This window comes from Camarhynchus parvulus, chromosome 1, assembly GCF_901933205.1.
Source record: "Camarhynchus parvulus chromosome 1, STF_HiC, whole genome shotgun sequence".
Lineage (NCBI taxonomy): Eukaryota > Metazoa > Chordata > Aves > Passeriformes > Thraupidae > Camarhynchus > Camarhynchus parvulus.
In genome coordinates this window covers 70,763,382-70,789,929 of record NC_044571.1, presented here as the reverse complement: position 1 = coordinate 70,789,929, position 26,548 = coordinate 70,763,382, and the positions used below count along the sequence as shown (strand labels likewise).

Here is a 26,548-nt window from a genome sequence, read left to right as displayed (position 1 = left end):
ATGTCAGTGATATTAAAACAATGATTAAATTAAACTAAACTGTTAAATCAAATCAGAACATATACTCAGCTACACAAGTAGAATTCAGTGCTGCTACTGAACAACACTGTTTCTCCATCCTTACCATATACCTCAAATTCATAAAGAAATTATTGCATAAAGGAAAGGTTGTGTTGCTTCTAGAAAATAAAATTATTTCTTTATGTTTTAGAATTATCAAAACCATTCAAACTTTCTAACAGGTACCACTAGTGACAAGAAATTTACTGATCTGTCAAATCCATAATGTACAGATTAAATTCTCTCCTCAACCTTCAGCAGCAACTTCTTGCTGCTTGGCAAAATATACCACATAGCACTACTAGTATATTGGGAATTACTAGCAAAATAGTTATACATCAAACTAATGTAGATTTAAAGTTCGTCCACTCATCACCTCACTAAAGGTGGCAATTTGCAGATGCTTCTACTGAGTGAAGTGTCTACTGTACTGCATCCTATTGCAAATATACTGGCACTAGGTGGTGACTGAGCCACAACAGTTAGAACCATCTACAGTTTTAAGGAGAATTTAGAATAAAAATTAGTTGAATGTAAAGATTAGAAAGTATAAATGTCAGATTGTTTCTACTTGTCAACAGTAGGTCAGAAAACAAGTGTTTAAATATCTACCATTTCTCTAAACAGAGTTCTCGAAACATTTTGTAGCACCTGTTATTCTGTACCACAAAGAGTCTGAGTTCAGCCCATTGGGTGTTCTTTTAAATGAAAGCTTGCTCTAAAAAATATTTTACCTAAACCCACACATGAAGTTACAGACATTCCCTGTTTAAATTTATTTTAAAACAAGGTAAGTTTTACTAAATTTATATTGAATGCAAATAGCACTAATGCTACAGTCATTACTTATATAAAACCTAAGCTGAAGTCAGATCATAAATAAATGTTACCTGATGTGGTTTATCAGGTCGCTGGAAGAAATCACAATAGATGTACCCTAGCAAACCTTCCGTTTCGTGAACAACAGCCTGAAGAAAAAAAGGGTATAATTTCCATAGTGAAAGCACTGATAACATGCAAATTGAAGACATAATATTCAAATCCCAAAACTTATAACGAAGAAATAACAGACAAACTGGGAATAATTAATATAAAATCTGTTCTTAATTTTAATTGAAAATAAATATATGGACAAAATTCACATCTTGTATCTCAAATGACAGACATTTCTGCATTTCACTCCAAACTAGCTAGTCACAGATTAGTATTAAAAGTACCTTCTGTGTTAAAAAAGCCCACAAATGACAAACAGAAGCTGATTTACCACAGAAATAAAAACAGAAAGAGTAAGGAGTAATTATAAATTGACCCACAGTATATAAGGAACATCATCTGTTGCTGGAGGCTGAGGATCGAAGAGGAGTGGAGAAGATCTAGCAATGAATAAATGTAGGAAGACAACAGAGGAACTTGGGAACCTGATGAGTAAGTTACTGCCCAAGTTTTGATTTCTACCCTTCCCAAAAAAGAGGGCAGAAAAGTAAAAATCAATCTCAAAGTAAAGATAACTCAAAAAGTAAAAAAAAAGAGGCAAAGACACGAGACACACCTCCAGCATTCTAGTCATCTTTGGTCATCTACAAATTGAAACTACAACTACCAGGGCCCATTCAGAAAGGTGCAACAATAATCTCCAAACAGAAACTGTTTCTGATTGACACGGAGCTATTAAAAGGCCATAAAATACCAAACATCCAAAAGGCACTTAAAGAGATGATAAAGCTTTTGAGGTCTAACTTCAACTCAAATTAGACAACTAGTTTGTGTTTTTCATAGGTATCCAAGTAATTTTTTTTTAAGTTTGATTCATAGCTCACAGGAACACACTACCTTGTTTATCCTCCCTTTGGTTTCAGATGCTGGGAACAAGAATACTTACCAACTTTCGAACATCTTCAGACCAAATCTCTCCCCTTTTTGTCTGTTCAGCATAGAGAGAGATCCCTAGGAGCTGACTGAACAAAGAGTTCAAACCTTCCATGCATGCTCCAAGAGAGAAAAACGGACAATACAAGCCAGGATCAATGTTGTACCTAAGGGAATACAAGAATCCCAAACCAGTCAGTCAGCAGAGCTACATAAACTACAGTACTCACTTTCAAGCCACAGGATGTCACAAAATACACCAGCTCAGCCCAAAGACCCTCAGCAAGCATGTTTGGCTTTATTCTTCAAATGGTGAAAGCAAGTTACAGGCACAGTGCTTTGCAGTACCTCAATTTTTCTTATATTCAAATCTGGATAGCAAATTCAACAGATGTTGACTATGATTTTCAGAAATGTGGTGAACATGCAGCCCAAACAGACCATGGCAACATGATGGGTGGCCAAGCAGTGGCTTTTGATACTATAAGAGGCCACTGGCACTTAAGTGCCTTTCCCATGCCAAGGCTGCATCGTGTGACTGATCAGAAAAACAAGCTGGCTTTGGCTGTGGTGTAAGCCAAATCCTCAGTTAGGGCAGGAAACCAACTGGTAAGCACTGCTGACTCTGCAGTCTTGCCTTTCACTGCAGCAACAGAAACACCAAGTAGACACAATCACCTCCCACACAAAAATCACACCTCAAGCTCTGGGGACTCTCTTGAACCATGTAGAAAATATCTTACAGCTGCGAGCCACCTGGAAATTTCAGTATGCAACATTGATTTCAAACATGGCCAACACAGCTTCCTGTGCCTAACCTCAACCAACTATGTTCAAGATGTAGTACAGAAGACACTCATAGGGAGGAAGACATCATATATCTGCATGCACGCACATAAACAGAATGAATAAAAAATTCAAAAAGGAGTTCAGAGATGTATGCAGTCTTTAGAAGAGTTTACACTCCCTGAGGCTCTGACCCTAAAAAGTAAAGACACTACAAGTGCAGCAAGCAAATAAATGCTTTGCAAAATTACACCTTTCAGCAGCTGATCAGCACCACACAACTCTTTTGAGACAATAGCAAAATCAGAACTACAATCTGCTTGTAGCTGTGTGTGCACCACAAATGGCAAAAAATACGCTTTCCTCTTTTCACATACAAAGCCCAAGCGATATTTTATACTATTTTCTAGGGTCTGAGAGTAAAGACTGTTTAACTCTAGACAATCACAGTCACTGAAATTTAAACATGCATCAGCTAGACTACAATAGCTGGACACCAAATATGAGAACCATGCTGTTTTAAGGCCTGGGATCAAAAGGCTTATTTACAGACCAGCTGTGAAAGAACCAGCTAGTCCCTACCCACATACCTACACTCCCTTCCTTCCCACTCCCACACAGAAGACCTGAAAAAGAAGCCCACGGGGGAACAGTTCACTTGCTGAAGTGCTGCTTACAACTGCAGCTCTGATTCGCTGATGGGCATCACTGAGCTGTGAGGCACAGCAGGGCGGAGTTACTCCTCTAAGCCATGATATGGTGAGGTACAAGACTTTCTTTATTTTCACACCACAAATGCAAGAAACTAAAGTCAGTGTATTCCATTCTATACTAGAACATAGAAAATAAAGCAGATTTTGCTTCTACCATACTGACACAATTTTTCAATAACTTCACACCTAAATTCACACACTGCACACTTCCATGTACATGTTTTCCTTCTTACTCAAAGCGTCATTACACCCAAGGAATAAGCATGATATAAATCACTTTAGATCAAGTTAGATAAAAAGACTGAAAGCAAGTCTCTAAAAGAAAGCAGAAGAGATGAGTTAATTTTCATATAAGCCACAGAAATTTGGAGTACAAAGGACATTGACTGACACACAGAACTGTCCCTTCCACTGCAACATACAGAATTACAGGGTATGTGTTGAATATCCTAAGAATTTTTAACTCAGTAATTTCTAAGAATTGAATGCTTTCAACAGTGGCCCTTTTTGGAAAGCTTTAGCAGGTAAATCTCAGATGTCTCCATATTTTTATAGAGTCACCAAGTGACTGCCTTCTTGCCAGACTGTTACCATTAAAACTGAAACACACCACTAAGTGCTTCAGACCTCCTGATTCTGCTCTGAAGCTCTCCCTGGATACAGACTACAAGACCAGTTAAAACGCCCCATCTTTGGCAGCAAATCATAACAACCTCCATAATAGTTTAGAACTGGTTTTTGTCATATCACTTTAAAATCTTGTACTATCATCCTACATGCCACTATGAATAGTAAGCTGTAATTCAAAGAACTGCTTCTTTAACTAATATCTGGCTACAAAAGTACTGTCACAATACATACCACAGACAAGCTCAAGTGGCTTCACTGCACAAGAGCTTTTTTGCTGAGTGCATTTCAATCAGTCCTGCCAAATCTATGCTTATTTGCAAAGCCTGCACACCCTCCTCCCCCCCAGACATCCAGTATCATCCAGGATTCCTGTGCTATTTCCTCCCTGCCCAATGGGAGAAGAGACACAAGCATACAAGGTATTTCAGGAAAGAAACATATGATACAGTACTACAAACACACACTTCAGTAAATCAAAATTTAACACTACCAACAGCTCACATTCATAACAAAACATCAGATTTTCACAGCTGCAGGAAATTAAAATGTGTTACTCCCAACAGTGAGTTCAGCTGCAGGATAAGAGAACATGAAAATAATAAGAAATTAAAGAACAGCCCCTTGAAAACATTTCATGAAATTAGATAACTTTTACACAAGAAATAAGAAAAATCAAAAGATGTGTAGAGACTGCTCAAAATTTTCTAAGAGCAGAATTTTTTTTTGATGGACCAGCTAACCCTGGAAACCGTTTCCAAGTACATGAAAGACAAGAAAGTCACCAGGAGCAGTCAGAACAGATTCAGCAAAGACAAGTCATGCTTAAAAAGACTTGATAACCTTATATGATGAAATAACTGGCCTGGCAGAAAAGGGGAGAGCAGTGCACATCACCTCCTTGGACTTCAGTGAGCCCTTCGACACTGTCTCCCATAAGATCCTCACAGAGAAGCTGTCAATGTATGGGCTGGATGAACAGACAGAAAACTGGCTGAATGGCAGGGCCCAGAGGGTGATCAGTGCCACAGTGGCTGCTTGGAGGCCAAGGACCAGCAGTGTGCTCCAGGGATCAGTACTGGGTCTAGTCCTGTCCTGTCATTGGCAGATAACATCAAACTGTCATCCAAACTGGGAGCAGAGGCTGATATGCCAGAGGGTCTTGTTTCCATCCACTGGGACCTTTACAGGCTTACAGGATAAATGAGCTGATAGGAACAGAATAACCTCAGGCACCAGTATGTGCTGCGGGACACCCAGACCCAGCAAGAAAGGAGTTTTTCAGACAGGGACCAGGGGGTCCTGGTGGACACCAAGTTAAGCATGAGCCAGTGAGGGACCCTTGCCACAAAGAAGGTGACCAGCACCTTGGGTGCATTGGGAAGAGCATGGCCAGCAGGCTGGGGGAGGTGACCCTTCTGATCTACTCAGCACTATGTCCAGTGCTGTAGTGCTGCGCCCAGTGCTCGGCTCATCAGGAAGAGAGGCACAGCCACACTGTTGTGCCTTGGAAAGAGAAAGCTCAGAGGGATCTTAATAAGGAGTATAAATTCCTGAAGGGAGGGTGCAAAGAGGAGAGAGCCAGGCTCTTCTCAGTGCTGCCCAGTGACAGGACTGGAGGCAATGGGCACAGAATGGAACATGCAGGAACAACAGGATGTTGCATCTTAACATCAGCAAACATTTTTTTCCCAGTGAGGATTAGCAAGGTTATCCTCAGAGGCTACAAAGTCTTGCAACTTGGAGACATTTGAGATACTGATACTCAGCTCTAGGAGACCATGCTTTAGCAGGGGGCTGGACCACATGACCTCCAGAGAAAATTTCCAACTCCAACTACTTCGTGAAGATGTCATATGGAACTTAGGACAAAGAGCACACAGCTGCAGCGTGAGATAGATGCCAGCTTTATCAGAGGAAGACAATGTTTCATACTAATCACAAAGGATTACCACATTCAGTTGAAATACTGGATTAATGTGTTTGCTGGAGGGGTGGAACAAAACAACCTCTGAAACAAAGTTTGATTTCATTTCAGTCAAATACACAGATATGTACTAGTGGGACAAAGCAATGATATTTCTTCATGGATAGAACAGCTGACACTAATATATTGCAGGGAGAAGATCACTGCCTACTTCTCTTGAATATGCACACTGTCCCCATGACCCCACTCCAGGATGTGAACAGGGCCTTCTGATAAATACTTTTACTGTCACTGTCCAAAGTGGGGAGAGGGGGTGGGGTGGTGGCAGGAAGTCAGTCTGGAATAGTTTTGTCCTTTGAAAAAAGCAGTATACTTATCCACCCCCTCAGAAAAATAGTAGTAACAGAGTATAATGCCTTAAGGCAGACTCCCCAGAGGAACTAGCCCCCTACTCTGGCTAATGTTTGAAGATGTCACAATCTTGACATTTTGAGTACAATGAGGTCCTGACTACACAACCACTTTAATAGAAACTACACAAAGTTAATGTCAGTCCCTTCTGCTAGAACATTGCCAGGATCAAACATTTCCCACATTTAATGAAAGATGTGTGTTCATGTTCTTCTTGCCAATGGAAAATTGAAAAAAGTTTTGAAAAAAACATTTTTTTATACAGAATGCCAAAACAAAAATGTTTTTACTTCTGATCTCAACTGTCTATTTCTGCCTTGCCTATTCTATATGTGCAAAAAAAAAACAAAGCTGAAGATACTGAAATATTCTCAAATACCACTAGTGTCTTATGCCACAGACTCAATATTTAACTTACTTCTGGACACACCTGGCAGCAGTCAGCAGAGATTACTATACCTTGAGTTATCTGGCATCCACTGTTTGCTAGCCAATGCAATGTCCTAGGAATTATGCAGAAAGGGATTAAAACGCGTAATATAGTGCAATTATCACAATCAGATTATAATAACCAATAATACTTCAAAATGAGCACTGGGTAGTGAAAAAAAAAAGCTACTTCTCCAAAAAAGTGTGTAATACATCTTCAAACATCTTTGTCTAAATACTAGTCTATACCCACTAAGCAGTAATCATTCCAGACACCAAAACACAGATTCAATTCCCAAGTTTTGAATTTAGTCCTACCTCATACATGAACTCTCTTTTCACAAATAAATACAAGCAACCCTAAGTGAAGAAAACCTAACCCCAAACTTGCACTGATTCCACGAAAACTTTCTTTTTGGGCTTACTTAGGAACAGCAACTAGCTGAAACCTCAGCTATCTGAACTGATCTATAACCAAAACCTCAGCTCCTGGAATTATTACTGATAGATGATCTTGCCTTTCACAGTGGCAAGAGCAAGCATATGACTGACTCTTTTCTGAGCCCCCACCTTCAAGATTTAATGCTACTCACTGAAAAATAAAAGGTGTAACACTAGGTAAGATTAGAGGACAATGGGGAAAAGGGGAGAAATTGGAAGATTTAAACTTTCCCCAAAAATAAAAATACTTAATGAACAGAACAGGAAATGCAGCAATCTCTACTAGATCTCTAAAACTTAAATCTGGCATATGGGCAGGGTAGGAAAGTATCTGGAAGAGTTTACAAAGTAGATGCTCCCTTGTTGAAGATTCTTGGTTGATTTCCGACACTCAAATGGTAGCAGCCATTAGCAACTTCATTGTTTCCAGATGACAAGAAAAAAAGCATCTGTTAGCTAGCAAATGATTACCCAATCTCAGTTACTGACAGCTTCATCATCTTAGTGGGACTACAAGAACACATTTCCCAGGCACAGTATTTTGGCATTTAAATTCATACCAATCTAAAAACATGGTAGCTCAACTTTCAGCAGCAATGGGGACTGTGATTGTGACAGCAATCAAAACTTCTCTTCCCTCAGTCCTTTCAAAGAAAATTCATTCTCATGTTGTTAAATGGTCTCAGGTTGCATCTTCAAAATACACTCTGACCTGGGCTAGGTTTTGTAAAAGACCACGTAAAACTTTAAGATTAAGACTTCTATCAATACACTCATTTAGCATTTTAAATTGCCCAGTAACAAAGACAGAACTTGTCTGTGTAGGATGCAGAGCCTTTTTGAGGGCTGATCCAAGACTGTAAAATTGATTTCTCTTGAAGCTAAAGGGAAAACTCAAAGTTCCCTATCTTCTATCCCAGGTGTATGGTGCTTCTTTGATCCCTATTCTTTCAAACATGAAACCAACTGTATTTGTAAATGCAGACTAAAGCCTCCCAGCAAAACCCTACCAAAACCAAGGCATTCGTGCCTTGGCAAGGGGTTGGACTAGATTATCTCCAGAGGTCTCTTTCAACCCTAACAATTTTGTGATTCTGGGATTCCACCACACATTACTTTTCAATTGAGGGCATGAAAGTACAACTTCAGTCAATGAATTAGCTGATACTGACTGACTCTAGATAAAAAGAAGCAGAATTTCCAAAGAGCTTTAGCTTAGCCTGCCCTTGAAATGCTCACTAGCCGGAGCAAAGTTATCTTCATAATCTACACGTTAATAAATGTTGACGACCCTACTGTGCATATAATTATTTTTATTATACTACATGTTAAAGCAGCAACCAATCGAAGACTCACTTTAGGCACAATTTTCAAGTTGTTATCTAACTGTAAGCTTGAACAGTTGTACAGCTTTGTGCCTTCTATTTAAAACAAATAGTAAAAAATTGAAATAAAACTGCAAGAGGCAGCTGCTTTATTATGAGCACACTCTTTGGCAAGCAGCCTCCACATTTATTCAGACAAGTTATGATTTTATCTCCAACAGGAAGTGCACTCAAGTATTTTTGGGAAAAGAAATCAGAAAGGAAATTATCATGACCCACACACTGAACTACAGTAACAGGCACTCTGCTACCAGTAAAACTTCTGCTAAGGGTTACTGGTACTAGGAAGAAAGGTTAATGTTCTGGAGACAGACAGCATTTAGTGACAATAACTACTGCAAAGGAGACCTGGAAGACAGGTTTTCTTGTTTGCTGTAATTTGCAGCCCCAGAAGAGCAGACAGACTCTTCTGCACATGGCAGAGTAAGATCACTAGAAAGACATTGTACTGCTGTCTCCAAAGCAGGCAAAAACATGGAAACATGGTTACAGTATTTCCTAAGGAAGAAAAAGGATTCAGGGCAGCTAAACAAGCCTGGCAAGAATCATACACTCTATCTGGATACCCTTTTGCTTAAAATGTGAGTTCTGGGCCTTAGGATGCCCACGTCACCACAGAAGGGCAGACATAAATATTATGACACTTTCAAGCTTCATAAGGTACCAGTTAGAGGTAACTAGCACAAGTCTAGAGCTCAGCCATGAGCTCTCACTTCTTGCTGGAACTTAGGCTTCCCTGACTGGACTGCATGTTGAATAGTTAATCCCAAAAGGATGAAGAGCACAGTACTTTCTATGGGAATTTGCCTTTGAAAATGCAGGCAAAAGAGATGGATCTCAGATGGTGTTGACTTTGCAGAGAACTATATACTCCAGTCAAAAAGATTTCTTGCCATGTAACATTTCCTCTAGTATATCCCCAGTGAAAAAAAACACAGGTATGGATTGACTTTTGATATTTGCAATTTGCACTGCTACAAAAAGATTTTCCCAACTACCCTTGAACTTGAGCACATAAATTTTTCTTAAGTGATTATGTGAAACTTAAAGGATCTGAATGCAATTCTGGAAGAACAGGAAAAGGAAATATCAAAACTTCTATCCATTACAGACATACACACACCCATCAGAAAACACAGTGATTAATCTAAAAGAAGACTTCCTGAAATCAAGGATTTTGTACACGCCTAGATATTACTAATTTATTTTTAAAAGGTTGCTTTTAGTTTTGATGTAGGAAATATAGCATTTATGTAAAAAAAGAGGGACAGCAACACACATTCACCCTGCACAGATCAGTAACAGCATCAACAAATAAATACATGATCTCCTCTACAATGGAAAAGAATATTTTCCTCTGTGCCAAACTCTCAGTTAAGCTGCTTTGACTTAAGAAAGATAGAAATCAAGACTCAGAGAGGTCCTTTTTATTGTAATAATAAACCTTAAATTAACTGTTTCTCCTGTAGAATTGCATAACTCTCATGCTTACATGTCGAAAACTGTAAAATACTGAGACACAAACTTGAACATAATAGGTTTGCTCTGTATTCATTTTGCATATTCCAGTAACTTAATTCACTCTCAACATCTGATTTCAAATGCCAAAGCATTAGTATTTATAACAAAGCTCAGGAAAGAATGAAAATTTTCTCATATACTCTATGTCAGAATGTGAGCTAAGTAACTTTATGAAGAGAAATCTCAGTAGCCTCCTAACAAAAGTAGAAATATCAAAGAAAGCTGTAGTTTCTTTAATGTAAATTCCTACTTCTTATTAAAGGATAAACTACATTTAAGAAATCCAGACACTTTACTTTCACAGTTTGCAGCCCAGTAGTATTTTTAAGAGACGCAAAGTAGCCAAACCAATTAAAAAAACGATTATAAAAAGAAGTTAGCTGACACAATGAGGTTTGGTTATTCTTCAAGAACAGCAGGCTTCAAACAAAAAGGCTGCACCCCTGTGAGAAATAAAGATGTAGTATGCGATTATAAATAATTATTTCTAAGCTTCTGTAACTTCACTGAGTCTAAATAAAATGCAGACTCCTAAAATCACTTTCATTTAAGCTGTGTCTATGGAACGAGGCTAAGACTGTTTTGTGCAACATGACTTTCATCTATTCTATTAAGAATGCTTTCTATAAAATTGAACATTAGGGATATTTGAATCAGGATCACTGTTCTTCAGAACACAAGCATTCAGACTCTTAACAATTGCAAATTAGCTGCCAGGCAAAAATTTTTATTGGTGGCTATTATATGTAGTGCCTGATATATCCTGACCTCTTTGGGGGTTTTTGTGAGAAAAATTATTATCCTGTTGACATCCACAAAAATATAGATTACAAAGTTAACTATGTCTAATAAAACAGATCCTTCCAAAACTTTCAAAGAAACTTGAAAAGATCCTGTTAGTAAAGATAAAAGTAAGATGAACCCCTCAGGTTAACTTGTAGAGATCAAGACAAGGAAAACCCCTTCCAATTTTCATTACATGCCAGACTATGAAACTTACTTCTTTACCTAAAGGGAGGCTCTGAACCATGATTTATAGAAGACTCTGGATTTCTTAAAAATAATAATAATAATAATAGAATGCCTTTGTACTGTCATCAACTATAAAGTAGCACCTGTATTTCACATTCCTTTTTTCTTTCTGTTAATTGTACTTCCTAGAATATTTTGGAGGAGGTCAAGGGGTACTTTAGAATATTGGTATCAACACTGCATGCAACTTTTAGATTTGATTTAGTTTTCAAATCAACAATTTCTTTGTTCTTCCACAATGTTTTGAATAAAGAAATAATTCTTGAAAGTTGAATTCTGCTTCACAGCAATGCTTTTCAATAACTTTCAGGTTTTCCTCCAAAAAGCTTAATCCACCAGCTTTAGTGACTGCTGAGTTAAAGTGGACTTTCTATACCTACATTTGTTGATTTAACAGAAGGGATGCCTTACCTTTCTTACAAATAGTTTGTTACACAAAGCTCTCCTCCTCTCTGAGCACTCTGGTTGAAAGATTTCCTGGTTATATTTTACATTACATTTCCACTTCAGCTTTCAAATTGAACAGAGTGACAGTTTTCTCACATGTGATGCAAAAAGTCTGGGCTATACTTCCACATGGCATTCCCAAGAGAGAACAGCCTTTCATAAAACTAAAAATAATTTTACAAAAAGCAGCCATGAACAAGTTTCTTTACTAATAACTTGCAAACCTCAATATTAATTGCAGCTTTTAGGTACTTGTGAAACATCCAGACACATTTTCATACCTTGGTACTTGGTAACCCTCTGAAAATACCCAGAAATGGTGCCCACCCTCCCCTGAAGCCAGCAAACCATGTACAGTCCCAACAAGAAAGGAAGTGATTTATTCCTAATCTCTGCTAAACTGGCACCCCCGGATCCAAAATGCCTGCAGCTGTCATGGTGGCTTCTCTTTCCTACACATCAGGAAACAAACTTATTTTTGCATTGATCTGTAAGTACTCAGCAAGCACATCACAGCTTCAAGTGGAATAAAACCTGGGACATTTTGGCAAAAATCCTAACAGTGAATTACAGCCAGTGAAGTCAACCCAGTCTGGCAAGAACTACAGGTTAAGGAAACAGAAGTCAATACCCAATACACAGTGCTCACTGCTGATGGTTCCCAAGAACACTTCTGCACCTCTGTCAGAAGTGACTAAGCACAGCCAATCCTACCTTCAAGGCAAATGGCTGACCTCAAAAAGTCTCTCACAGCATTTTGTGGTGATTTTTTGTTGTGTTTTTTTCTCTGACCTGGAAGAAGTCAGCAGGACTACCACATCTTTGCAAGATCAGGGCCTTGAGAATTACAGCTGCACTTACTGAGAAGTAATGCAATTTAATTAATACTTGGGTACTTGTCTGCACTAAAATGCAACCTTATTATTTTTATAATATACATATTAGACATCTTCTTACTTGTTAGACGCCGAAGCATGTTCTAGCATTCACTGGTTTATTACCCTTAGCCTGCCAAAATTCTTGAGGTTCTCCTAATTACTCTATCTTCTTTTAAGACACTACCACCATGAATTTCAGACTTTTGTCTCCTGTTTCTCTTAAAAGTACATTTATACCAACTTGTATTTTCCCTGCCTCTTAAACTATAGCTACAAAAACATTACACTGTCTTAAGTGTAGGTTTAAAGCCAGAGAGGCTACTTAACATAGGCTGGGAAAAAAAAAAAAAGGAACATATCCTGTTCCCATCAACAGGAGGCTTACACTTTTGAAGTAGGATCAAGTTTCCAGGGAAAAGACTTGGTGAAAGCTGACAGAAACAAAATTGTGGCCGGGTTTAGACAGAACAACCGCAACGCTGCGGCTTGAGTCTGGAGCGCCTCCTGCTGTTCCAGGGACAGAACAGCAGCAACAGTAGCGCCGCGGAAAGTGGTGACAAAAACCAACGCGATGCGACAGCAAACAGCATCAAAACTCTACAGTCCAAACGCGTGAGAGCATCCTGCATCCTTCAGAAGTCAACATCTACCTCTTAGAACTAGTTATTAGAAATCTGGTGAAGGATTTGTTTCCTTAATTCTGCTACAGTAAAGACTAAATGTATATTTACAAGGTAAAGTATAGAAATAAATTTAAAATACACAACATTCTGCAAATATCAAATAGACACATTAAAAACATGTCATGAGTTTCAGCGTGATTTGAGATGTAGCTGGCCAAAATCTGGAGGACTAAAGAGGAATGGCTGAATAGGCCAAACTAAGAAACAGGAAACATTTTTCAGCAGACACTGTCCTATCTAATATTTCTTGCACCCCCTAGTGCTGAGTTACTTAATCAAGAACTGAATCCCCATAGTCTCTTTCTTTATAGCTACATTTGTAAAGATAATCTGCATCTTATGTACCTGGCAATACCTAGAAAATGACGAGTTTGTACATGGTGCCAACAGTAGTCCAAAGGGAATACATTTGCTTCCCTTTCAACAAAAATGTTTTACTAAGCAGAACAAAAGAGAATTTCTTAATACAAAAACCTACCATGCAAACCACTACTGAGTCCCAAAACATGAGAGACAAATACATAAGCCACACTATGTGCACAGCACTACTACGAATACAATCATGGCATTTTTGTTAAAGACCTAAAGCTAAATTTCTTCCAAAAGAAAGAAACCCTTGGAGAACAAAAAAAAAAAAATAAATAAAAAAGTAATAGACTATACAAAGAATGGGAGAAATGCATGACAGCATGACAGTTAAGTGCATCTTGTTTTAAAATATATTTTGTAATTCCAAGATGAAAAAATGCAAAATAAAATAGGACAGAAGAAGTAAAAATAAATTATTTATTGAGCTTATAAATTACAAAAAAAGAAAAACAATAATTTATTTTTTAAAAAGCATTCCATCATTTTCCTATGGAAAAAAACAACCAACCAAGGAAAATAACATCACTTTTCCTTACATGAATAATTTAAAACTATGAGATAATTGGCTCAGTTAGGAAGAGAGTAACAACAAATAGGTAAACGTCAAACTCCAGCCAAGCATCAGGGTTTGTGTGACAGATACAGTTCTCACCTTCCAGTTACAAAAGTGCTGAACTGAACATGCCGTAGCATCCACAGGGCATTCAAGAAGGGATGTGATCAAACAAGGTAAGTACAAATAGAAGACAAAGGATAGGAGATTCCCATTTGGGTAACAGGGCATTTAGGGCAGAGACATGACAAGGTATATTCCCATCCTCTGTCTGTTGGATGAATACTCTGACTCCTGCCGTTTTTCACTCATAGAGCACACTCCTTGACCCTGTGCAGGGGAGTAGTGAGTTTTACTTTTCAGAGCTGATTACCCAGTGTTCAGTACCCTGTTAACTACCCACAATATGAGCAGAATAAATGTAAAGCCTTGTTCAGGCAGTTAGATCAAACACTTCTTCCAAAGACAGGCAAATATCCACAAAACAGGACCGTGAAAGATCTACACTCTTGTGTCAAAGCAAAGCAGCTCTGCACACAATGGAAAGGAAAACTATTTTTTTTCCCCCCTGTCTTGTAAATGCTTGTACATCTGCCAGAAACAAATAGTCCTACCCAAGCTGGAGGGAGAAAAACATTGGGCCCCAATCCTGGATTGTAATCAGGGAGGCCCTACACAGATTCAGGAGACTCTTCACACTGATCCAACTTCCAGACTTGGTACCTGAATACAAAAAAATAGCAAAGATACACTGCCAATGTCTAGGTCTGTTTTATCTGCAGTTCTCCCTTCACAAAGACACCATGCAATTCTTAAAGTAACTTAATTGGGTCTCTTACAAAGCCCCCCAAGGAAAGGAAATATTTTTCTTTCTAATGCCAAAAAGAGCAGAATAATCTACTTGTGATCATCAGCAACTCAACCATGAGATGGTTAGCCTCATGAGGAGATCTAAGAAGGACAGTAAGACCAGTAAGACTAAGGACAATCAGCACCAGAAAACACTCTTCCAGGACAAGTAAAAAACACAGTGCCTTCTACACCTAATGCTCTAACCCTTATGGCACACACCAATTCTGAAAACAACCAGGCCAGCTGCTGGCAATCCTTTCATGCCATGTCTATACTACCACAGCTTTCTGATCCAGAGTGAATTACTATTTTAATCAGATACACCCAGTGTATGTTTGTTTAAAAATCAAAAAACTGTAAATCTGCAGTGAAGGAAGAACTTCTTTCTAAACCCCCCTGTGAGAGCAGCACATCCTTCAATTATCTTTTCCAAAAGAAACCCCAAAGGTCACTGCTGCTGATCTAATAAAGGCAACATGCAGGGCTTACATCTTTCAGAGCTGACATCTCATTATGTGCAAAGGTCCTGTGCACTATTTAAGTCTGTGTAAAGGATTTATTTCCCAGTCTTTGCAAGAGAGATAAGAATGAATTCTATCCATAAACAATAAAGATTTATGGAAGAAGTTTCTATTTCAAGTCTGCAAAAGATGATGAAGTTGCACATTCAGTAAGAAGCACAATGAAGTTAAAATATGAAGTTGAATTGTATTCAGTGTTCAAAATTTATTTTTAAACATTACTACAGCCCAGCTAAGAACTAAAAGCAAAACAAGAATAAGGATTTTCTATCTGTTCTAGAACTGCTTTGTCCTTTTTTATCTTCAAAGAGGGCCAATACTTCCCTGCAAAACAACACCGGAGCCATAAACTTGTACAGGCATTCAAGCAGTAACTAAAAAATATTACAAACAACTCTCCCACCAGATAATATTTATTTTTTCATATTGAGGTACATCTTCAAAGAAAGAAATCCTGTTTATGTTGAGGACTTTCTTTGTCTTTATTGCTAGGACACTCATTTACATTACAATCAGGAACATAAGAAGCTTACCTCTCAGCACGAAGGACTCCGCTGTAATAGGGGTGATCCCATGGCATCAGCATCTGAAAGAGAATTCCAGCTTACAATTACAATAACAGACAACAAGGGAACCCGAAGTAAAAGTTTTGTTTCACTTTAGTATTTTTGCAGTTTCAGTAAATCACAGAATTTTGAAAAGTAATCTGAAACAGTTAGGGCTCAAACCAAAAATAGCATCATAAATCATAACCTGAAAGCTTTTTTAACATTTCCTGAAGATTGGTCTTGTTTTTCAACTATATGATAGGACTTGATACCAGATTTCAAGAAATACACTCAGTTCAAATAAAAAGATAAATCTAGATATGTACAGCATTAAGATACGTTCAATGTCGTATACAAACTGGGCTTGAATCTAACCTAAAGTAGAACCTTTATTTATCAAATGAGTCAATCAATTCAAAGCAAAGTGATAGTCCCTTTCACTGCTTTATGTTTTGGTTATCTCAGTATCACTTTGTATAAACCAACAGCAAATACTCAGTATTTAGTTTTCATACAGCAACTAAGTGGTCAGAAAGCATTTGAAGCCAGTAGAGAGAGAATGCTTCTAATTCTACTACATCTTATACACTAAAATAGAAGTAATTGTAGAACATGATTACCTCATACTATATTTTTTAAAAGAAACAAAACAGACAATCACATATAGAAATGTAACTTACTGAATTGTGGGGATTGAGCTTCATTTTCATCTTTGTCATCATTTCAAAGTCTTTTTGAGTTCTGAAAAATATTTTTATGATGAAAACGTTAATGAAAGATTTTTGAGCAGTGAAATACAGTACATGATAGTACTGCATCCTAATAAAATGTCCATCATCAGAGATTTATAGTACTATATAAAATGACTAGACAAAATGGCAGGTCCACATACAACAGTAGAAAAACCTTTTCACTCTGCCTCTGCCATTCAGGTACTTTCAAATTCAGTCCCTCTTCCTGTGGTTGTACAGCTCAACAGCACTTTCATTCTTACAATACACCCCATTTATACCCAGTGATGAAACTGTTTTGTGCTGTGTGGAGCTCAGGGCGGCAAGAGGGACAAACACGGAAATTTGTCTATAGGCGCAAAATGTATGGAGTTGTGCATATGGCAAGACCAGGAGAGGTGTTCCATACTTCAACTTGGTCTTCTTGTTTGCTGTTAAGTGTACTTCTTGCACTCAGTCCTGGGTGTTCTCTGATCACAGACACAGAATCTATTCTAAGCACACAGCTTTCGCTTTCTCTCAAAATTCTGGGGAAGTCTTGGTTTTTGTTTAATCAGAGCACATAAGTAGCACTAACTTATTACTGCACAAGTTCCTCTATTCTTGAAATAAAGAGTATGCTTAAAAAGAAAAAAAACTTAGTGAAAAAGGCATACCTTTTAGACAACTGTTCAGAAAGCTTCTCCAGAAATTGTCTTACTGTTTCTAGAAGGAAGGAAAAAATGTTAAATTATTTTTCCCTAAAGGATGTTAAATTTACATGAGATGGGTGTTAAATTTGAAGGATGTTAAGTTTACATTTACTATTCCAAACAAAAATTCCAGTAGATTTTTTTAACAAACTACTCTATTGACATATTTCAAGAGAATTTAGTACTCCATTTACTTTGTTATGTGCTGAGATAATGACACCTTCATAATCTAAGGAGTGAGCATCAATTCTGAATGAAAGCACCAGATCCTCCTCAGTGAGTACTGTTATTTACAGTGACCACTGAGTATGGCAGACAGCAAAATGCAACTGCAATAAAACACCTCACTGGAAGAATTATGTGCAAACTTAGCTAAAGAAACAACCAACCTTCGATCTCGTACGTTACACATTAGACTTCTCAACATGTCCTTCCATAAATGCCTTACTACCTGGATTTTTGGCCATTGTTCCTTGAAGAGCCCTGTGGGCAAAGGTGTCATAGCCAACCAGCTGTGCCAGGCTGTTCCTGCTCGCAAGCAGCTCCTCCAATCGAGCCAGCTGCTGAGTGTTTGAGTGCAGAAAAATCTTGTAAGCAGCTTCCCGCACCTAATACAACGGGAAAAAAAAAGTCACATCGCTGCAGAGTAATTTTTAACAGAAACAAGTGATGTAACAGAAGATCTGGCATAACAGCTGTATTTCACTGATATTGGTGGGAAAAGGCCTAAAGCCTTTTAACAACAGCAATTACAACTGCCTGACAATTACAGCTCTTACCCATTAAAAGTGGAATAACGAAATGCAATGAGACAACCTAACAGATCAAGACTGCCAAAAAGGGTCCTGTTCTCTACTCCTGTCAACAGTCTCTCATCACCTCCCTCTTTCTGCCAACATCTGTGCTTTTCAGACCACTCTGTGGGCTGCCTTAACTCATTAAAACTTCTGAAAATAAACCCAAGTTGTTCTCTGCATATCAGTTAAGTTTGCTTATGGTAGAATCTGACAAGAAAAAGCGACAGGGTTAGGGGAGAGAAGAGAGAGGAAGAAAAAAGCTTTATTTCTTTTGTAGCAGAAATCTATTAGTCTGCCCATCTGCCCACAAACTTCTTCCTTTTCTCATATTTTTAGTTAGGGTCTTTAGTTTGGGTCTTTTCATAACTCTGAAAAAAAAACTACCTGAAGATTCATAAAATTTAATTAAATGCTTTTATGTTAAACAAACCAATCACAAATAATTTTATTTCTACATATGAAATAAGCTCAAGAAATCCAGCAACAACTTATACTTGCCTTCATCTGAACTAAGCCTCTCTCTACACAGCATAAGTGAAGAAAGAACCCTGAAATGTTTCAATATGCTCCTGATCCTAGAATTGTATCTAAAAGTCTAGGGTGCCACTGCCACATTTCAATGAGTCTAAATTAATTTTAAATTTATAACTCAAAATTAATTCTTTTTTAGAAAAACAACATTAACAATAACTAAAGTAAGGTTTTTTTTCAGGAAATTGAGGTTGGATGGGACTTCATGAGGTCTCTAATCCAACCTCCTGCACAAGGCAGAGACAGCTATGAGCTAAGACCAAGCCACACAAAGCTTTTTCCAGGCTGGTCCTGAAACCCTGCACATATGGGAGAGACAGCATGACCTAAGTATTTCACTGCTTGGGTATCATCAGCAGGAAAAACTTCTCCAACTGGCATTTCTCATCTCAACTTGTGCCTTCTGACACTTGTTCTCCTGCCATGCACCACGCTGAAGAGCCTGGCTTATTTTCTCCATGACATCCTTGCAGGTACTGGCAGGGTGCTGATCAGGGTTCCCCCAAACCACCTCTGCTACAGGGTGAACAAGCCCAAATCCCTCTGCCTTTCCTCACAGTGGAAGCACTCCAGTTACTGCCCATCTTGGTGGCCTCTGCTGAAGACACTCCTGAAGAGTGGGGCTATAATCTCACCCCTCAGTGTCTAAGGGAAGCCCAGATGCTGTTGGCTCTTTGCTGCCAGGGTCACTGCTGGCTCATGCTCAGCTTGCTGCTCACCAGCACTGTGGGCCTTTGCTACAGATCAGACCCAGCCAGGCAGTCCCAGCCTGACCTATAACCAGGAGTTCTCCATTTCCAGGTGTATGATTTTGCTCTTATCCTTTTTGAAATATGTAAGACTGCCACTGAACAATTATCCCAGCTTTCAGGCCACTCTGAATGTCAGCCTTGACCTTCAAGTGTATTGATTGTTCCTCCCTATTTGCTCTCCCCTGCACATCTGGTAGGCAAGCCTTCTGTCACTTCCTCTATGTCGCTGATAAAGGTGTTAAACAGGGGACCCAGGATAGACTCCTGCAAGAATTCTTCCTGTAGGGTGCATTTCAACCACCACTCTCTGATCATGAAATTTGTTTTTTTACCTATCCGGTTATCCACCAATCCAGGCTGTAATCTCCTGCCTTGGACTAAAGTCACTGATGAACACTGAGGCAAAAGCAAGTGATGAGCATCTCAGCCTTACCTGTCTGCTGCCACTGTCACCCACCTTACTCAGCACTGAGCCTACGTTTTCCTTGCTCAGGCTTTTAGTACCAATGCAACAGTAACTGCTCTCATTGCTTTTGATGTCCCTTCCAAGTCACAACTGCAGTTGAACTTTGACTTTCCCAACATCACACCTACACATACAGGCAATGTTTCTACATTCCTCCCCTGGATCTTGTACCCTCCACTCCATGTATGCTATCTTTTGGAGATGAAGCTTTTTTAAGAGTTGTTTGCTTGACAAGCCTGGTTCCTCATACATCTGCTTGGCTTTCTAAGGATCAGGATGCACTGTGTATCTCAATACTCTCACATGCTTGGAGGATGCTGCCATGAGAGAACTACCTGCTTTCTTGAGCTCCTTTACTCTTCAGAATTGCAATTAATGGGATCCCACCTCTGAATAAACTGAAGTGTGCTTGCCTAAAATCCAGTCTGTATTCTGCCCCTCTTCTTCCTACAGCCATTCAGGATCTGCACAGCCATTATTTCATACCTGCCACTATCAAATATGCCATTGATTACTACATTCTACCAAAGTTTTTCCTGTTAGTAATTACAGCATAATCACAACCATATAGATTTGACTCACTAACAAGTCAAATAACTGATATGCACTTCTGGTATAAAGGATGCCAAAGTAAAGTCAGGGAATACAAACCAGATCATCAGGACAATCAGCATGCAGACCAGCAATTCGTAGGTAATTGCCTTCAGCTGTAAAATTATACCGGATGTGCTCTGGCAACACATGTTTGTCAATCTTGTTGGGAATGTGAGTTCCTATCAGAAATTCGTTACATAAATCCAATATTCTGACATTGAGCTCGACTGCCTTTTTACGCTGTAAGAAAAATAAAGCACAAAATAATATCTTCAGACAGAATACGAGCAGAACTCAAAGTTTTTAAATCTCAAAGAACTCTTTCAAAAATTAAGCAGAAAATACAACACTTAAGATTATACCTACAGAATCAATAAAGTCATAATGCAGGGCAAGTCAACAAGATTAGATGCTCATAAAGCATTGAAATTTCAAAGAAAATGCCCACGTTTCTGCAGCAAGAAAATACACAGTGGAGTTTGAGTAGAAATTACATAAGCTTTGCTAACTTATAACTATGTAACTTGTATTGCTATGTAAAACATTGAATAAAAAAAAGAAGCATCTGTTAGAGAGATACTCTAAAATAGATATAGAATAAAATTCTCTTTTTCCTGTTTGTATTGTGCTGTTTTCTGGAGACTGTAAACTATTTACAGTATTTCAATCCTTCTCTTAGGAGTTTATGATTTAGAGTTTTATCATTATCACAATATTTCACACACTTAATCATGCAAGATGTGCTTCAGTGAACTTGCTCACATTAGTACAGTGTGGTCTCTGTTGTCTGTGGTTCATAGCTCAAAAAAACAAAGGCTGAGGGTACAGATGCAACATATCTTGTAAAGTCCAAAGAATGACATAACGTGATCTCTGTCCTCCCATTCCCACCCTTTCTCTTGAAAGGATATCTTTGAGTTTTATTTTAAAAAGCAGGAAGTCTTTGTAGCAGAGGTAAGCTTCAACTTACAACAGGGAAGGATTTCTAAAGTCTTAAATGAGAATTGAAAACAAACACTGAGCAGCAACCAAGAAAAGTGGGATAGGCAGGGGAGGAAAAGGAAAACATGCAAAAATAAGCAAAATTGTAACTGAAAGGAGATGAAGCACCATAAAACCAATAGCCAAATCAGACATAAAGTCCAGAGCTGAAGTTTCAGGGTTGTTCTTTGCATAAAGTAATTGCAAAAATATATTCTAGAACCATTTTCTAGGTCACAAAACACCATCAAAACCATTATCTTCAAAATAACTCTTCAGCATCAGTCTGGTAGAAGACTTCTTGTACAATCTTTTTGGAGGGGGTGACTCAAATAAACAAGGAATTAACTTCATACAGTAACATGAACTATGAAGAGACAGATCATCCATACCACAAAGCATGGTGTACGCTGCTAGGTTTGAAAAATCCATCACTAACTACTGCAAAAGTATATAAAAGCTCCAAGACAGGTAATCAGACCATGCCCAGATACTCAATTTTGAACAAGATTTACAACTTCTGGTTATGTAACCACCCCAGAGTGCCTGGACACACACCTGAATCCTTCTAACACACTCCACTTGATTAACCTCAAGGTCATCAAGGTGCATGGAGTGCTGCTTTTCCCTCTCTGTAAATATGTTGTTCTAACAGCTGAGCAGCTATTTTAAATATCTGATGCAGACACCAAAGAAAGAAAATAGGATCCCAGGACTTGCTTATAATTCTTCAAAACAGAAAGGAATGATGAGGATCAAACTAGAAAGAACAACCAACTATCTAAAAACTACCTTTAGAAGTGATTTAAAATAGAAAAAATTAACCACTTCTAAGTCAACAAAATTCCACATAGGACAAACTGACCCAGAAGCACATGATTTCATGTCCCACATGTTTCGTTATCTGGTCTTTTGTAGACAGACAAATTTCTGTTCATACATTGTAGCTAGAAATTACCTTTTCTTCATCCAAATGAATGCCACTGATCTCAAAATCAAACATAAAAAGTTCTGCCACTCGCCTAAAAATACAGTAAATCCCTGTTAAAACAGCCTCATTTAATAGTAAGCAGCATTTTTAAACAGATCTTGCCTTTAGTAGTTATTTATGTTCCATGTCTTTCACAGAGATTAACACCACAGTTATATGAATGTTTTTATTAGGGACAAAGATTTCCTACATTTTAGGTCCTTAACAATTCACTCAGTGAGAAACAATTTGTCCTTTGCTCTTAAGTTTAGTCATCTGCTTTTAAAATACCCTTCAAAATAATTCCAGTACCTTAATCTAGATGTTCAAACAATTTGTGCAAATTACCATTTTAATTTCCTATCACACTTCATTTATTCTAACATCAAAAAAATATCTTTCCAAATATAACATGCTTGATCGTGGTAAAAGAAGGAAGAAGGAAATAACTTACACATAAAGCTTGTCTAACCATGTCAGTGAATAAATAATTCAAAACTCTAACAGCATAAACAGCTAATAAAACCTATTACAGCAATCATAAAGTAAGCTTTCAATATACTGCGAATCTGATTTTGAAAAATATAAATAAACTTCTATAAAGTGAAATCAAGTTACATAATCTGTTCCTAATTTTATTCTTAAAAACATTGATATGTACACCACTGTACAGTATATAATTTTAATCAAAATAATATTATTGAAGAAAATCTTAAGTTTTCTTTTTTTTTTGTTCTTGCAAGATCTCAGTTATTCAGCATAAATATATCTTGTGCTCTACAGTCACATTCTCCAAGATTACACAACTACAAACTTCCTAACTCCTGTGCAGGTAGTTTGGTAGAGACTAATAAATGAACAATGGACATGTGGTTTGTTTTCCAAAAGTTGCATTTACTAATTTAAGAAAACACAAAATATAAGTACAATAAGGAACAACATATACCATCTAAGAAACTAAATTTGCAAGGTCCTATTTATAATCTATAAAGATCTATAAGCATAATAAGTACCTGGTTTCTGGATCTAAGGAACTCAATACAGTTTCATCAGTTAGCAGACGTCTCAGACTCTGACACAGTTCAACGTCTGTATTTAATCTGAAAAGATACAGGGTAAAAGAATCGTGCATTAACAAAAGACTAATATTTCAGTATTTCTTGGTATTACTCATTCAAAGGCAGTATTTAGTGAAACAACATTAAAAGCCAAGGACTGTATCTTCAAAGTGATTTCTGGTTCACAATCACAGTTAAAAAGTAGAAAATTTCTATACAGAGCATGTGTGGACCAACCAGCATGGAACAGGCATTGTGCATCTGACAGAAAAATACTTTTGGTTGGTATTTTGTGGCAATATGAGCAGGTCTAACACTGACTGCTTATTTTTTTATGAACAAAGGTAATCATGGTGAGAGCATAACGGTGGGAGAATGCTTTTCTAATGCTTTCTTTGAAAGGACTCCATTAAAGGAAAACCTGTGCTCAAGTTTGCCATCAGATAAATGCGCTGCTGACTGCCACTGGGCTAGACTAAGAGCTTACTATCCTCAGAACACTTCCACACACCAAGCACCGTCCCCATGCAGATAACACTGTGTCCATCAGATTAGCTGGCATGTTATCCTGCACTCCCAGGTGGGATACAGTGGGCAACGAAACACATGCACACAACAGTTTACGAGCCTCTCAAGACAACATATGAGTAATTTCTTCTTTCTACAAATTTTATATCTTAAGTGGTATTCAGATATTAAAGTCATATTGTTATATATGGTACACTTAATCAAAGTCCTGAGAAATCCACTTTCAAGCATTTTGTACATAAACTTTACAACAAGAATTGTCACAACTCCTTGAAAAATGTCACTTGAATCTTTGATGGGCTTGAGGGACATGGAGTCATAAACGGCAACTAAAATAGAAAAGCTGTTCATGAGATACTGTAACAAAACTAAACCCTTAAATATCTGTAACAGAAGACTGACACTTTGTTCCCATGCACAAATATTTTTTGTTGATTGCTGTCTTTATAGATGATCATACAGTAATTTTTAAAGCTGCATATGGAAACAGGAAAAAAAAAAAGAGAAAAAAAGAAGAAAACATACTTCTCTACCACAGTACCAATGTTCCTGCAAGCTTCTTCAGCAGCCTCTCTGAATGCAAAGTCAGGGTGGGCAACTTTTACAAAATCAGCCTGACACAGTAGAAGAAGAAAACAGTGAGGCAAAAAGACAAATAAAAAAAACTCCCTGTTTATAAATAAATTGCATTCAAGCAGTTCCACTTATATTAACATTTATTTCTACAGTTCTATGATTTATTTCTACAGTTCTATGCAATCATTTTGTAGAATTTGCCTTTTTTGTGTAAAATATAAAGCTGACTGCAAAAATTTGCTGATAATTATTAAACCACACAGTGCCTTGTGTCCTTCCAATAAACGTTATTAATTCACACCCTTCTCAAAACATTTTAAGCAGTGTGTATCTTAGAGTCCTTATACAGACCTACTCCAATATATTTGAATGTTATGAAAAAAGATTTTTAAAACTAAATTTTCTAGTTAAGATGAAAGCCCACCACTAAATGTGCACATTTCCTAATAGGAAGAAATACTGATTTTTAATAAATATTCAAATCCTTCAGGGGGTTCACAAGGCTAGAAGGATGCTAAAAGTGGCTGGGGAGCTAGGGGCTTCCATGACTGCTGACACGAAGTCAGGGCAGTTTTAGCATTGAAATGATAGACTTAACATATTAGGAATATATTTAAAGTCTAGGACTATATTTAAGATATTAAGCACGATTTTACAGAAAGTACATGCAACAAGCTGACAGTGTAAAATATTATTGCCTTTCAATTGAAAAGGGAGTCTTAGAAATGTTACACACTTAAAATTTTTACTTCTTAGAATTCCTTTTTAAAATCCTGTATAATACTGACTGAAAAGGTGCTGAATGACAGATATCAAAATTTCTAACAGGTAATGATCACCAAATAACTTCCAGACAGTTCTGCAAGCTGTGTAGCTGTGAACACAAAAAAAATGAATACGGTACAAAGGAGATAATTTTAGCTCAGCAAACTTATACAAAACTATGGCCATTGAATTCTGGCATTAATGTTTTACTTAGGTATTGACTGATTTAGCAGAATTAGGTATAGTCTATACAAAACATAAGAACTAATGACTTGACAGAGCTTGTAAGTACTTTCAGAAGGAAAAAGTGCCTGGCACAAAAGATGTCTTAAATCTACAAAAGAATAAGAAACAAGACTGGAGAACTGAAAACACATTGAGACATTCAAAAGTGAAAACCCAAGTGATCTCAAAAAACTCAGTGACCTATTAAGTAAGAACTGATTTCAGTATGAAGGTTGGTTCTGCTTCCTCCAAGCAAAGAATGATGCTTTGATAAAAGATATATTTTGGGCAAGCTTCCAGAGAGCAATATGAAATGCTCTAATAAAGTTTTGTGATGCAGAATATCAGACCAAGTACTCTAAATCTGTGGACAACAAAAACTACAATCTAAGAAATTGCTGGCTTTTTCTTGTGTTAATAAAAAAGTGACACTGCTGCCTTTACCCTGGAAGTTCTTTATAGATCATCACCTATAAATGATCATAACTTAAAACATGTGCATTGCCACTCCAACTTCAACTCTGAAATCAAAACCCTCTTTTCCACAATATAAGTGATGCTAGAGAGATTATATGTTAATACTGCATATTGCAGCAGAAGCACAAGTATGAGTTCACTGTTGTTTTTCTTGTTGTGGCTTCTATACTATTTTTGCAACTGTCTTAAAAATAACTGGGCACTTTGACAGGATTTGTACTTCACTATCATTTGGTAAAAACCTTTGTAATTCACTTTCAAACAATTTAATTTTCTGTCTTAACACAAAACTTCATGGAGCTCATCTGCTATTTCTACACTGCTATTATTGCAGTGTAGAAAATCATAAAATGGAA

General features: G+C 37.6%; 1 protein-coding gene across 1 annotated transcript in view; it reads right to left on the bottom strand.

Annotated features, from left to right (window-relative positions):
- Positions 1–26,548, bottom strand: part of MIPEP (mitochondrial intermediate peptidase) — a 65,933-nt gene that overhangs the window by 35,986 nt on the left and 3,399 nt on the right. Inside the window, exons 3-12 of the mRNA XM_030950697.1 lie at positions 24,675–24,763; positions 23,577–23,663; positions 22,552–22,615; positions 20,670–20,852; positions 17,924–18,080; positions 17,437–17,485; positions 16,730–16,790; positions 16,035–16,087; positions 1,940–2,093; positions 951–1,028 (exon numbers count right to left, since the gene is read on the bottom strand). Coding sequence (XP_030806557.1) covers positions 951–1,028; positions 1,940–2,093; positions 16,035–16,087; positions 16,730–16,790; positions 17,437–17,485; positions 17,924–18,080; positions 20,670–20,852; positions 22,552–22,615; positions 23,577–23,663; positions 24,675–24,763 — 975 coding nt within the window. The remainder of the gene's footprint in view (positions 1–950; positions 1,029–1,939; positions 2,094–16,034; positions 16,088–16,729; positions 16,791–17,436; positions 17,486–17,923; positions 18,081–20,669; positions 20,853–22,551; positions 22,616–23,576; positions 23,664–24,674; positions 24,764–26,548) is intronic.